This window comes from Theobroma cacao, chromosome 2 (assembly GCF_000208745.1).
Source record: "Theobroma cacao cultivar B97-61/B2 chromosome 2, Criollo_cocoa_genome_V2, whole genome shotgun sequence".
Lineage (NCBI taxonomy): Eukaryota > Viridiplantae > Streptophyta > Magnoliopsida > Malvales > Malvaceae > Theobroma > Theobroma cacao.
This window is the reverse complement of record NC_030851.1, coordinates 22,127,011-22,142,630: the sequence shown is the minus strand read 5'-3', so window position 1 is coordinate 22,142,630 and position 15,620 is coordinate 22,127,011. Positions and strand designations below refer to the sequence as shown.

Here is a 15,620-nt window from a genome sequence, read left to right as displayed (position 1 = left end):
GAAATCCATTTCCCTATGAATCTTCATTGGCCAAATCTTCCTTGATGTGTGTGGGTGATGGATTGTTATTATTTCAAGAGAAATGGCTTAGAAAATGATGAATAATGGTGAGAAAAATTAAGTAGGAAAAATCACGGTTATAGTGCATTGTAATAGCCGAATTTTTTCATGAAGAAATGGGAGGGTTTTGATGCTGAAATTGGTGTTATTTGAATAATGTTTGGTGAATTGAGGTATTAGAAATGAAATGGAGCAATTTGGAGCCAAATCGGACATAATTGTCATTTAATCAGGTAATAGGCCGAATTAGGTCAACACTGCATTTAAGCGGTGTCGGATAAGTTGCATATCATATCATGCATAAACACCGAGCCTGAATTGATTTTATAATGGTCAAGCATTAATGTGGTGAATTATGTATAGGTGGTGAACAAATTACACTGGTAAAAGTACAAAGATTGTGCTTGAAGACTGGGATTAGGAGTACATCGACTCCTAGAACTATGGGTAAACTTATTATCGTCTTAATTATCTAGAGTAATTTTATACAATTGTGTGATTTTATAGAAAATGGTTTAAATGATAAATTGCTATGTTTTAGGAGAAATTGTGATTTTATAAAATAATTTTATAAATTTTCTGGAAAATTGAATACTAGTTTTGAAAATAGAGTAATTGGAGACTGCCTGCTTGTGTTATAAATTGTGTTTTAAATTATATGGCTTATAGCAATATGTGAGCATGAATGGCAAAGTCGGTATTTATATCAAAATTATATATACTATATATTCAGCACTGAGAGGCTAGATTGCGATAAATTGCCATGTCATGCAGATAAAGATTTTATAAATCAGGTGGTAGATAAAATAATCCAGAGTCACTGTAGTGGTGGGGGTTTCCGTGGATTGCCTATGAAAGGGGCACGGTAACCCAATTATATATTTACCTCTGGGGGGAGATGTTGGATGAAGTATCTCCTGAGGTAAAGATTTGAGTGCACTTCACGTGGACCACCGCGTGAGAGTGAGACTCAGCCAACGCAAAGGCATGGCTAGAATTTCGGATGTAAAAACATTTAACAATCTTAGTGGTCTCGGTCAGATGCCTAGGCCAAGGCATCCCCGAAAATGATTTTTGGCAGGAGCCAAGTTTTGTGAGATATATAAGCCATGTTGATTAATTGAGTAAACTGAATATTCAAGTTATGAAACATATATTGGAAAATAATATTTTAATTCGTCTCCATTTACTCGCCTTTAGATAGTTTAGATGGTGTCTGTTTACTCACTAGGATTTTATAATCTCACCACCCTCATTTCCTCACATTTCAGGCTCAGGAAATTCCATAGTTAGCTGACTTTGACAAGGACCTTCATTTGGACTTGAATCGGCAAAAGTTGTAAGTTTTCAGCTTTCGATGTATTTTGGTTAGATGTGGGCCCACGTGTCACTGTAAAAGTAATTTTATGCTTTGGTTATTTGCTTATTAGTATATATGAATATAATTAACTTTTACGCTATAAGAATTATTTACCGATAGCTTTATAAAATTTATTTTACAAGAAAATAATTTATTTTATTGAATATCTTTATTATATTTAAATGGTCAAATTTTCACTTCAAATGAACGTTTTAGATACTTAATTTGTTTTTAAATCACTAAACATATATTTTCTGCTTACCTACTATATTTTTAGCAAGTTTTGAGATTTTCGATGAAAAATGACGAAAATGCCCCTGTGAGCCAGAAAACAAAATGTTATGTTCTGATTTGGAAATGACTTGTAATCCTTCGAATTATGATATTTGATAACTATTGTTCACCGGGGAAGTGTGAAAGTTGATACAAGAGCCTTGCATTCGAGGTGAAGAATGTCTGTCAAGGCTTCGAGGCGGTTGTCATGGGCTCAATGAGAGTTCTGGGTCGTGACAAAACGAATCCTTCAAAAGTGTATATCAAAGATCATATGAATGAAGAAAAATGATTGATTAACAAAAAGGAAGGTCCTTAGTTGGATAATGAAGAATGTTGGTTGACCAAGTTTCAAATTGGAGGAATGGCGGGCTGAAGAGTTTGAGAAACAGAACCAAATTAGTCGACTAAGAGCTCTCTATCTGCAATTTGAACCCGAGCACTAAAAGACAGAATAACGGCTAGAACCAACTCTCAACTGTTTCCAACGGCCATAAACTGTCAAATTGCCATCATAGTTATTTCTCCAAGTATAAAAGGGTCTTCCAATGGTTAGAAATCAGTTTTTGAGAGAATTGAAGGCTTCCAAGTGATATAAAGCTGAAAAACCAGAAAATCTTCTTTGCACCTTATTGCACTTAAACTCCAATCTTTGTAACAGTGTTAAGCACTTCTTCTTGTACCATGTAGATCAAGTAAGTGATCATAGGTACTTCTTTATTTCTTCTCTTCTTGTACACTTAGAGTGAGTGAGTCACTTTAAGGGATTTATTCAAGCTTGGATTGCTTGATTGAGTGTAAAGGTTCCAACTTAGCTTAGAAAAGTTGGTTGTTGGGTTTTGATTGATCCCGATAAAAACTAGTGTTGTAGGTTGTGGTTGAGCATTTGAAAAATCACTTTGGGTTTTGGTTGATCCCGTGAAAAATCATTGCTAAAGGTTGTGGTTAAGCTTGCAAAAAGCCATTGTAAAAACTTGGTGGAAGCTTGTGAATTCCACTATTTTTAGTGATTTGGTTTGAAAAATCCTTAGTTGAACAATCAAGGTAATGGATGTAAGTCTTGGACCGAACCGCTATAAATATTTGTGTATTGTCTCCGCTACTTTAGTTTTCCAATCATCTTTAAATTTATTGTTCATCTTGTATTTGTCCCCATTTAAGAGGCAACTTTAGTGAGAGCCAAAAAGTGCTATTCACCCCCCTCTAGCACATTTATTTGGAACCAACAAGTGGTATCAGAGCCTAACCCTCATTTTTAAGGCCTAACATCCTTAGGGTAGATCCTAATGGCTCTAGAAAATTTTGTTGATGCTGAGGGTCAATGTATAAATATGCCTCATCTATTTAATGGCTCAAATTACTCATATTGGAGTACTAGGATGTCAATATACATTAGGGCAATTGACTATGAGATATGGGATGTCATTACCGATGGTCCTTTCATTCCAATGATTAGAAATTCGGTAAATGGTGAGAAAACTCCCAAACATAGAAGTAGGTGGATAAAAGCTAAAATAAGGAAAGTTCAAATCAACTCTAAGGCCATGCATACTCTCATTTGTGCACTTGATTATAGAGAATACGATAGAGTGTTCATGTGCAAAAGTGCCAAGGAAATTTCACAAAAATTAGAAGAGTTATATGGAGAAACAAATATAGAAAAGGAATTAGAAGACAATTCTTGTGAAGGATCAATGCTCAACAAGCAACATGGCAAATGGAGACAAGGAATCAAGTGAAGATAAATCCTCAAATCGAATTGAATTATGCTTCATGGCTCTTGAAGACTTAAAGGTAACTTCTTCATCATGTGAACTTAATTCATGTGCTTTCAATGAATTACATGATGCTTTTGAGGATTTAGCTTTTGAGTTTGAGAAAATGAATATAAAGAACAAGAAAATCATTTCCACACTTGATGTTCAAAATGAATTTTTGATGAAAACAAAAATTGATTTGGAAAAAGAAAATGAAAGTTTGGAAAAGGATTAAAATTGATAAAGTTTAAAATTGATGCTTTTCAAAATTTGATGAAATCCAACGTGTTAGAATTGAGATCTCTAAAAAACTATTTCGATGCAAGATGGCAAAAGGTAGTTTTGTCAAACCCCATGCGCTAAAGATGATTGAACTCGTGAAGAGACTTGGATAGTTGGGATTAGCGATGGATCATGAGCTAAGTATATGCTTAGTTCTACAATTTTTTCTGCCAGCTTCAGTTAGTTCGTGTTGAACTTCCATATGAATCGATTAGAAGCAACTCTTCCTGAATTTCTAAACATGTTGGACACAAGAGGGAAGTCCATTAGAAAAGATAAGGGATCATTGCTTCTTGTTTCTTTTTTGAAGGCTTATACAAAACAATAGAAGAAAAAAGGCCAAAAGGGGCAGAAATTAAAATCCCAAAATAAGAAGGCACTAAAGCCCAAGGGAGGTGTCAAAAAGGACAAAGAAAAGGATATTTGCCATCATTGTGGCAAACCTAGGCATTGGAGGAGGAATTCCAAGGGTTGCCTAGCTATTGTGAGCAAGAAAATGAAGCTTATTAAAGTTTCTAATTTAGGTATTATTTACTAAGTAACTCAACTTTATATTTTAAAGGTATATGATACCTTAAAATTGGTTGTCATATGTATGACATATTGCAGGGGCTAAGGATAATGTTGAGTAGGAGCTTAACTCAACAGGTGACCCCAAGGATAAACCACACAAACCACATTGAGTGGTTGCAGTCCTATTTATTTTGATATGTTTAATAATATATTAGAATGTTTTTGAAACATTATTTTGTTATTACCATTTGGATGGTCAATGAAACATTATGTTTGACATTGGGTGTGAAAAAATTCTATGGTTCATGCTTAAAACATTTTTTTGAATAATTATATCAGTTTAATTATCCACATTTCATATTTATCATTGCAATTATACTTGATCCATTATGAATTGTAAATAATATCAAATAAGATTGATTAAGAATTCATATTAGTTGATAAATTAAGTGACTATACTTGGATAAGATCTTAGTAAAAGGTCACATGAATTTATAATTACTTGATTAAAAGAATGAATATAGATTCATATAAAATGGAACTTTCTTTTGAATAGAACATAGAGTTATTTATTCAATGAAGAAAGCAAATTCATATAATTGTATTATTGGTCCATACTTCTCTAATATATATTGCCCATTAAAACACTTTAAACCAATACGATTCCAAGCATACATTAAGATGTATGTATGTGACATCATGGAATATTCATAAGAGTTTGAATGTTGCTCTCACAAAAGATCTTGCATTTAGTGGGAGCATTACATTGGAATCTAACACTTTAGCTTTTGCATAAAGATGCATAATTAAATGTATGAGAACTCCATGGATTTAGTAAGATACATTGAGGATGTATTATTCATATTGGATGAATCTACTAAATATAAGTTAGAGTTGAAGTTGTACACTTTAAAAGGGAATCCAAAAGGGTTCGATTTATTGAAATGTACAAGTTTATTTATGTCAAACACTTAACGAGGTTAGTGAGAGTGAATTCGATTCTTTGATGATACAATTGCATAGGATGTAATGTGTATACAAAGAAACTACAAAATTTAAGGAGCGGATGGCATAACGCGAAGTAACATAAGCATATAATGTATATAGCATAGTCTAGTTGGAATGGTTCCAAACAGAAAAGGGACTATACATCTATATAAATAAAGTCATAGGCATTCTATTTAAAAGAGCTTAAATAGGAACTAATAAAGGGTTCTAAACATTGATAATGCAACAATGGAGCCATACTAATATAACCCAAGTCTCATTGGATCTAAATATAGTAATATGATAAGATGTTTGAACATCAAATAGATAAATAAAAGCAATTAACCACATTTAAATGTATAAGCGAGTCTTTTTAGAGACATGATTACTAGATGGATTGGATCCACATATGATGAGGTAGCAATTGGCTTTGTTCTAGTGGGAGAATGTTAGAATGAGCCTTGCAACCGATTGAGATTAGTCAAGACTTAGTTCCATTTATGCAATCATATCATTCACATTGAATGATTAGAGGTTTTCATTCACAAATAAAACATCAATTATAAAGTTATGAGTCTATTAGATGAAGTCCATGAGATTAATATGCCTCGCAAGGGAATTGTAATAAGTTACAATTATGAGATCCCTATGCATCAAAGCATAATCTATAAATTTTCTAGTTATGTATCATTAAGACTAGACATCAATTTGCTTAGAGACTGGTGCATTCTATGTTTCTTATTTAGGAAGTAAGCTATTGATCTCATAAGTTGAAGAATAGAGATACTTGGAATTAGAATGTAGGTGCTTGGTCCATGAACAAGTTCACTGAACATGACCTAACATGAGAAATGCATTGGATATTTCACTCTAGTGTCTATGCAAATATTTCTCATGTGTCAATTGTGTAAATACTCCTCAGACTTGAGACACTAGGTTGTCTTATATGTGAAGTGCCATATATTTACCCCTACGGGTCCTACCAAGGATTCCAAAACAGGTTGTGTGTAACGACCCCTCCTCGGTCGTTACCGACGTTCAAGACCTTCGGGAGATCCGGTCAAGTCCCGAACAAGCCTAAAAGAAATTTCTCAATAACTCATTGTACAGTTATACTAAACCGTATTAATGTTTGATCCATATATATTTATAACATGAATTCAATAATAAGCATAGCCATTAAATTTTGACTTTAAGTCATGACATCACAATTACATACATTGAGTTCAAAAATCCCAAATCTTTGTTTATATCAAAACTAATATTTGTTTACATAGTAAAACCAGAGTACTACAACTCAACCTTTAACAGCGGAGTGACTCGGGATAAAATGCTATGAGATGCCTTTACCTATCTGCGGTGGATCGTACGCGTCGATGATTACTCACTAGGCTGATCACTATCTGCATAAAAGGAAAATAGAAAGGGGTGTGAGTCTCACAGACTCAGTGATCATCGGCTCCGTGAGTAGGGCGTAGATGGGAAACAAGCAAACAACAGATCGGTTGATATTAAAAATGCAAGATTATAAAAACAATTTATTTCAAACGGACGTTTGTGCCTTATATGAAATACTAAGAATTTCTTTCGCATTATAAACATTTCAATTGGTAAATTAATCAAGGCAGATACAAATTTTCTCTACAAAACAGATCAATAACCTTATTCAAGTCAATCATTTGAAATATTGAATTAAAACAATTTTTACATAAAGAAAATTTCGCCATCAAGATCAATTGACATTTTTCTCAAATCAAACCAATATATTCGGCAAGCTCCCATGAAATCAAACGTTAATCAAACTCATACGTAAATCACAAATCGCCTTGCACTCGAGGAGTTAAAATTCATTTCACTGTAAAAATAAGAGAGCTACAGAAAAACTATTAAATTCCACTTTCACCATGCAAAGAAATATAAATTTGAAAACCCAGAGATGCCACTCTTGAGTAAGGAATGAAAATAAACATGTGGTCCCACTACCACGTAATAACATCCAGAAGCCTCGCTCCACTAGATCCCACATGCCATGGCAGTCTCACGATGTTGGCCGACATCGGAGATATCCGACGGTCGCAACCGCGTAAATCACTGGTGGGCTAGCCACGCATACATACATCACAGGTCGTGGTCCTTACCGCGCCTAACCGTCCATCGACGACCCAAAGGTTCTCTAACTAGAGCTCACTCGTGCACGAGGGTCACACTTAACCGATGTGACATTCGGCCTACTCTCGACGCCCTCGGTTTGTAAAACCATTTTTTTTAAATCGTTTTATGTCCTTAAAAACTCGTCTCAAAAGTATTTTCAAAGCATTCAACATAGGGTATGATAAAATCTATCATTTTCTCAAAATGAATTTATGCATGAATTTCAAAACAATAATTTGCATGGTGGATAAGCAATATAACCATGGATGCACATTGCACAAATATAAGGCACATATTTTGAGGTAAAACAGTGCGAAGGGCTTGTTTCCCCATTTTGAAAACACTTACATATAATTTATACATATATATATTCAAAATAATTTTTGAAAATAATTTGCATTCACAATTCCCTAAAATTTCTACCAGCACATGCTATCCACAATTTTGCATCTAAAATAAAATATACATACTTTTATACTATTATGAGAATTTTAAAATTGACACCCCCTACTCACCTCACAATAGCGGGATGTTACGTCGCTATTAATTCAAAAATGTATCTACTTATTGCTTCTTACCGGTCGCTCGTTATTTCCTCCGGCCTGCCACCACAATGTACCACCTTTACTCATTTCTCTTAAATATTGAAACCCACTATATATATATATATTATTTTATTTTGTTATATATATATATATATTTTGTTTTTATGCCCCCATTACCTTTCCTTCACCCGATCTCTTTGTCACCCTTTTTGCTACAGCCTTCATCCTTCCTCCTTCCTCTTTCACTCCCAACGCTGGTAGCAAGCTCTCTACTTTCACTCTCACCGTCGATCACCATAACAGCCTAGCTTCCTCTATTTTCTTTCCCAAAAATCTAGCAGCACAAGGTTGCTCTTTCCTCTCAAAAAGCAGCTCCTTTCCCTTTTTTATTTAGCTCCATAAATGGCTTCCTCTCTACTCTGTTTCTCCCTTCAAGACCGGCTGCAACCACCCAAGAAATTCTCCCTTCAACCCGTGACACTTTCTCCTTTCTCTCTCACATTTCGGCTCTTTCTCCCTTTCTCTTTTTCTTGGGAAGAGAAAGAAAAGTTGTATTTGATATGGCTTCATGGTGGGGCCGCCAATGACAAGTTTCTTGTCAATGTTCCCCCACTCCTTTTTCCTTTCTTCTTCTTTCTTTCTCTCTAAAATCTGGTTACTACTCCTTTAAATGGCTTTGACTTTTCTTTGCCTTTCTCTCTTTCATCTCTTCTATATCACTTGACCGGCCCCTCTCTTTTTTTTTTGTTTTCTCTCCCTTGTGTTCTTAAGTCGGCCCTTACCATCATTTAACTTAAAAAGAAAATATTACATTTTGGCATTCTTATCCCACACATGGGCTGCTGCCCATGTGATCTTTTATAATAATTTTTTATTATTATTTTTGTTAGTATTTATTTTATTTTCGTTAATTATTAAAATTTACATGTAAGTCCTCAGTTTCATTTTATTTACTACACAACCTTTCAACTTTCGTATTTTAAAATTTGATCTTTTTGATGCATTTAAAAATTCTAATTTTCATCTATCTCTCTTCCTTTACACGCGTACAATCAGAATATCAAAATTGCGCTTCAACACGGTGTCACCATAATATTTTAAATATTTACTTACCCGCGCTAACTCGATTTAATAAAATCACGTAGGCACAATTATCATCGTTTTTCTTCAAAATTCTTTCTTATTTCTTATCCCCCACTTAGATCAATCATATTATCATTTTTCATGACTAATTCCAATAATAAATAAAATATTAATATTTTAATATTATTTTATTCATAAAATAATATTTTATTTTAAAATATTTTTTTCACTCGTAACCGCTTTTTGACTCTTAATTTACATCAAGTGACTCTTCGTTTAATCGATAGGGTCTTATTGATGGTTAAACGCGAGTACGAGGTGTAACAATGTGGTTGTTTGTAACATGAAGCATGTGAAGGCAAATGAGTGGTAAAAAGAAATAATCACCCTAAATGATTTAAGGCACATATCCTAGCTTGTTGAAGTCCTTGGCCAACGCGACTTGGAGATTATGAAAAAGAGTTTCATAAGACTCTATATAAAGCTAATGATCTAACTTCAAAAATGAATATGAAGATCAATAAGAGTAGACACTGCATTATGCTCTTATCATTTTCGAGATATATGATGAGAGAATGAATTACATTAACAGACTATACACTAAAAGGTTGTCAAAGAACTGTATGACTCTCCTAACAATTGGGTGGCCATGATGCAATGCTAGATGCTAATCTTGGTCTATGGAATTGAATTAATTAATTTAATAAAAATTAAAATTCAATTCCATTGTCAACATGTTAGGAACCTAATGGGTCACATACAATAAGTTGCATTGTGAATTAAATTGGGAGTGTGATAATTGAAGTTGGACTTAAATCATACACTATGTTTTTAACTTTTAAGGACATAATTAAAATAGTTTAATCAAGTATAAGGCCAATATTATAATTAGATATAATATTAAAGCCTTAATTGTGAACAAATAAAGTAAAATAATTTTAATTTTAATTTACAATGACTTAATTAAAAAAGTTTAATTAAGTGTTGGGCCATGTAACGATCGCACCTTGATCACTAACAGTGTTCGAGTTTTGCGAGAGAACTCGCCAAGTCCCGAACAACCCTTAATTGAAACTTTTGTTAATACGTTATATTCATTCCACTAATTTATGTAATCGCTTTGAACCGTATAACTCTTGTAATATACTTAAAGCGAGAAGTTAGACAAATCGACTAAATTTGTCAAGCCCAGCTCTACAATATGTTTATTATGCCATTCTTATATAAGAATGCATGTTTGCTTACTTGGGTACCTCGAAAATCGTTAAAGGACGGCAATGTACCAAATGGTACAATTAAGTTGAATTAAGCCTCGAACTAGACCAAATAGAGATTTTAAGATGAAATTGAGAATTTTAAAACCCTTGAATGACTTAAAATGGTGATTCGGAGTTCGAGGACCAATTTGGAGTCAAATTGAAATTTTCATAACCTAGGGCAAAATGGTCATTTTGCCACTTGAGGTTAAAATTGGAATGTTGGAAGAAGTTTTTGATCAAGATTGACTATTTAGAACATAATTTGAGTTTGAGAAGTGAAAAATTTTAATTTCGACATTTTTTCAAGCATAAGGGTAAATAGTCATTTGCCACCCCAAGGGCAAAATTCTAATTTTACACCACCCAGTACTCTTCCAGCACATGGATTTTACCCAATATTATCATAGATAATTGAGAAAATTTAAGTGGTGGAGAGAGATTGCTTAATGGGTAAGTATGACACATGGACCAATGGAATGGTGACGTGTCAAATTCTTAACCATTTATTATTTTCCTTATAAATTAGCACAAAATCAGCCTATTTCTCTTCATATGGCTGGCCAAAGGAAGAACAAAGGAAGAAAAGAAGAACAAAAGCCCTAGGTGGAAAAATTCAAGGGAAAAGTGTGAAAATTCAAGGAAACAAGTGACAAAAGGTAAGATTTTTCAATTCTAGCTTGTGATCCACCTTTTCCCATACATTCTTTTGCATTTTCCATGGTTGAATCACATGATTTCATGATGGGTATCTTGCTAGCTGAACACTTAGGGAGACGTTTTGATGCTTGATTTAGTTAGATTTCAATGTATTTTAGTGTTTTTAGTTGATTGGTGATGTGTAGCATGAAAATCAAGGAAGAAAAATTCATGTTTTTCCATCACCCATCATTGGCCGAATTCTCCATGTGGAATATTGAGGATGATTTTGATTTATTTTTTTAGTGATTTGGTTAAGAATTAGTGATTTATGGTGTGAGAATCAAGTAGGAAAAATTATAGTGTTGATCCACCCACCATGGCTGAATTTTCCAAGAGAAAATGTGAGGATGATTTCGCCATATTTCAAGTTATTTAACTTGTGTTTGATGGTTTGGAGAATTGGAAGGAAAATGGAGTTAATTGGAGTTGAATTGGACGTATTGGCCAATTAATCGAGTGATAGATCGAATTAGGCCAATACCGTTTTATTTAAGTACATAATTGAATTTATATTGAACATCGTATTTAGATAGTTACTCGAGTATTTCACGTCCCATTTCATGCATTAGTATAGAGTTCGAATTGGTTTTATAACAATTTAGCACAAATGTAGTAAATGGCTTATTGTGCATTATGTCTAGGTGGTGAGAATTTTGGCAAAAGAAAAGAGAAAGTACCCGAGGATCAAGAATTGGAGTACTTGAAATTCGACTCTCGAAATAGTGAGTAACCTTACTATCATCTTAATTATCTAAAGTGATTTTTATCCGATTTTGTGATTTTATACAAAATGATTTTAAATGGTAAATCTTTAGGTTTTATAAACAAAATGTGTTTAAATGAAATGGTTTTATAAAATTATCTTGAAATTGAATGATGGTTTTGAAAATGGAGTAATTGGAGACTAATTGTTGTGTTATAAATCATGGTTTGAATTGAATGGCTTATGATAATATTTGCATGAATGGCTGAACTGGTATTTGTGTTGAAAATGTATGAACTGTTAATTTGCCTTGAGAGGCTGTAAAATAAAATAATTGCCATGTCATACTATTGCAAATTTTATTGTATGGTGGGTTATAAATTAGTCGCTACAGTAGACGGGTTCCGTGGACCAACCTATTAGAGGGGCATGGTAACCCTATTATATTCATACCTTAGTATGAGAGGCGCGAATGGATAACTCCTGAGGTTAACACTTTAGAGTTCACTTCACGCCAAACCACCACGTGAGGGTGAACTCAGCCAACGCCAAGAAACGGTTATGTTTTCAAAATAAAAACATGATTTATGCGTACATAACTTTTTAACAGCCTTGGCGGACTCGGTTGGGATAGCCCTCGATCAAGGTATCCCTGATAACTGAGTATGAGAATGATTTTGGCACGAGCCAAAGTTTTAAGAAATTCATAAGCCATGTTGATTACTCGATTTATATGAACTGATTTTGTTTAATTGAAACAAGTTGAAAGATGATGAATTACAGTATGTTAAATTATTTTATCTGTCTCTATTTACTCGACTTTAGATATTTTAGATGGTATTTGTTTACTCACTGGGATTATATAATCTCACCACCCTCATTTCCACCAATTTCAGGTTCAGAATAGGCTGCAGATAGCAGATTTCATTGAGGCTACCATTAGATTTGCATCCTCAAAACTATAGGTTAACAGTCTTCCTTACTTTTGGTTATTCGGGGGCTCACTGGTTATTGTAATTAAATTAAATACTCTGGCTTACTATATTACAGTATGTATGAATTTATTTTGCTTTTACGTTGAAAAAAAAAAATATTTTCGTATAACTCTAAAAATATAGTTTTATAAGAAAATAGAATATTTTATTGAATATTTTTTTTATTTTTTTTATATCCAAATAATCATAATTTCATATTAAATGAAGGTTATAGACGTTTAAACTTATTTTTGATTATGAATTATGTGTTTTATACTCGCATACTACATTTTTAGCTGGTTTTGAAATTTTTTTTAAAAAAAGAACAAAATGCCCCTGTGAGAAAAAAAATTATTTTTCTATTGTTTAGATTTGGAAATAGTTTATAATCTCTCAAAACATGATTTTAGTAACTAATACTCATAGGGGAAGCGAGAAAAACTAATGTTAAGCCTTGCGAGGTTTCGATTGACATTCCTGGTAATGAATGTCTATCGAGAAGTCGCGGCGGTTGTCATGGGCTTAATGGGAGTTCCGAGTCGTGACAATTAGATTGGTATCCGAGCTTTTGATTTTAAAGATTAGAGCTTTTGGGTTTAAAGTTGTTCTAATTGTTTTTAAAATTTACAGTGTCAGTGTGGCCCAAGTAAGTTAAGTTAAGTCAGGTTAGGTTGAATAGAATGCATGTGTCTGCATATAGAGCCTGAGGTTGCCTAAACTTGCTTGTTTCCTCTTATAGATTATCATGCCTCCTCGACGTGAGCACCCACCTCTCACTAGATCGGTTGGGAGGGGAAGAGGTCGTTCTCAACATCGTCAGCTAGATCCTATAGAGGGGGAATTGACTGCGTCTACTATACGGGCAGCACCTGTTGCTGAGCAGACCGAGACTCCTCCACATCCTCCACCTCTTTTGCCACTTACTAGTATTCTTGCCATGCCTCTTGAGGCAGTTCAGGCATTGGCAGCCTTCTTTACTACTATTGCTGGCCAGGTTCAGGCTGGTCAAGCTCTTCCTGTAGCTCCTCCAGCTGCTCCTTTAGTACCACCACCCCCACCTCCTGTCCCACCACCAGTGTTGGATGTTTCTAATTCTAAGAAGCTTAAAGAGGCTGGGCAACATGGTTGCACTTTTTTTATGGGTGAGTCGGATGCAACCGTAGCTAAAGAGGTGGTGCAAATGGCTTTAAGAGCTGAGAAGCTTGCGAATGAAAATAGGAGAATGTGAGCTAAGTTAGCAAAAAAGAGAAATTTGAGTGTATCTTCTAGTCAGCCACCAAAAAGGGGCAAAGACTCATCTGTTTGAGGAAGTACCACTATTGTTTTAATAACATCTTCTCGACCTCTATTTTCACTGACACAGCAGAGGCCTTCGAGATTTAACAAATCTTCGATGACTATTTTTGGGAAGAGTTCCAGAGGTTCTGATAGATGCAAAGATTGTGGGAGATATCATGTCGGGCCGTGTAAAGGGCCTATACGATGTTTTTATTATGGTCAGTCGGGTCACATTAGGAGAGATTGCCCATAGTTAGGATGGGCTACAGTAGCTACTCCATCTCCACTAGCTTGTACGGATATGTAAAGGAGAGATTCCTCTAGATTACCATCAGGACAGGGATGATTTTGACATACCACCAAGGGTAGATTAAATATGTTGAAATTAGTGTTCTAATAAAGTACATATGATAGAAAGCTAGTTTTGTAAATTGTAGTTTCTATGGTCATGAAACTTTTGAACTAATAATAAGATAAGCAAAAGATGTTGATTCAGGTGGATTAATTTCATGACGATTTTAAGTTGAAATGATTGGACTATATGAGTTATAAGACAAAGAAAACCAGCAGTTGTGAATACTAAGGAATTGTAGAACACTAGAAAACAACAAATAATTATGTGTGTGGTATCATACGTTTATGGTGAAATCACTATACAATATGGAAAGAGTATTCTCAAGTGGGATTTATTGACTAATGATAAGTGATGTGCAATTTGAGATACATGTAGCTATGAATAAATTTGGAGATTTTTGCTTAAGCAAACTCGTACTAAATGTTATGGTAAAGATATATGAATGTTAATGGCAAAATAAATACGTTAAGTCAATGTTCTAATTGCGCACTTGTGATAGAAAGTTAGTCTTGCTAATTGTGGTATAGACTCAGAGGGAAGCCACACGATTGTGAATAATTGAGGTCGTAGCTTTAAAGGTAGAAAAGTTGCTGGGAAAAAGTAAATTCAAACAGTTGCAATGCTATAGTACTGACTATCAAACGTTGTCGCGTTAAGAACCCCTTGTGGTTAGAAAGCATGAGCAGACTATGAGCGGCATAAAGATCGGACTCGCGAGTTGAAATATGGTTATTGGTTTTGATGCTAAGCTTTGTTGTTTGGAGTCTTAAGTGCATTGGTGAGGTATTAAGATAAAGATGACGAGTGAAATTGCAGTGTTTCTTTATTGCCTTATATATTGGCATGTAAGACAAAGAAAAGTTAGAGAGTTTTTGAGATGGCTACATAAAAAATAAATTAACATGTGGAGTGTTAAGATGAATAATAAGTTGACTAAAGTCAAATCTTAAGAAATAAAGTAAACCTTGTAAAAGGTTAAAGAGGAAGTGAGGGAAAGGTTAGATGAATGTATGAAATATTGATAAGAGATGTCAATACCAAGTGATGAAAGTACGAATGAAGATTTCAATAATGATATAGCAAATGAGTTTATATAGAATATTGTTACGAGAATTTATAAATCTTGTATTGACTTTGTTGAAAGGAAAGGATTAGTGATAGCACAAGTAAACTACATGGTATGCTAGAAACCCTTGGAGATAAATTGAAGCATGAGTAGTTGGGCATGCCTTTATGGAAATGATATACTTGGAGTATGAAAGAGCAAATAAGTGATTAAGTGTTTCAAGAATGTTTAAACACCATTGAGAAAGAATTATAAATTATACGAGATGAGTATAA

The 15,620-nt window shown here is 34.0% G+C and overlaps 1 protein-coding gene across 1 annotated transcript; it reads left to right on the top strand.

Annotated features, from left to right (window-relative positions):
- Positions 11,609–14,230, top strand: LOC108660841 (CREB-regulated transcription coactivator 1-like). Its single transcript, XM_018115204.1, has 2 exons — positions 11,609–11,691; positions 13,386–14,230. The coding sequence occupies exon 2, from the start codon at positions 13,392–13,394 to the stop codon at positions 13,872–13,874; it is 483 nt and encodes a 160-aa protein (XP_017970693.1). The 5' UTR covers positions 11,609–11,691; positions 13,386–13,391; the 3' UTR covers positions 13,875–14,230.

What these genes read in the sequence shown, in the direction of transcription:
- LOC108660841 (XM_018115204.1), top strand. Translation starts at nt 13,392, where the DNA reads ATGCCTCCTCGACGTGAGCACCCACCTCTCACTAGATCGGTTGGGAGG.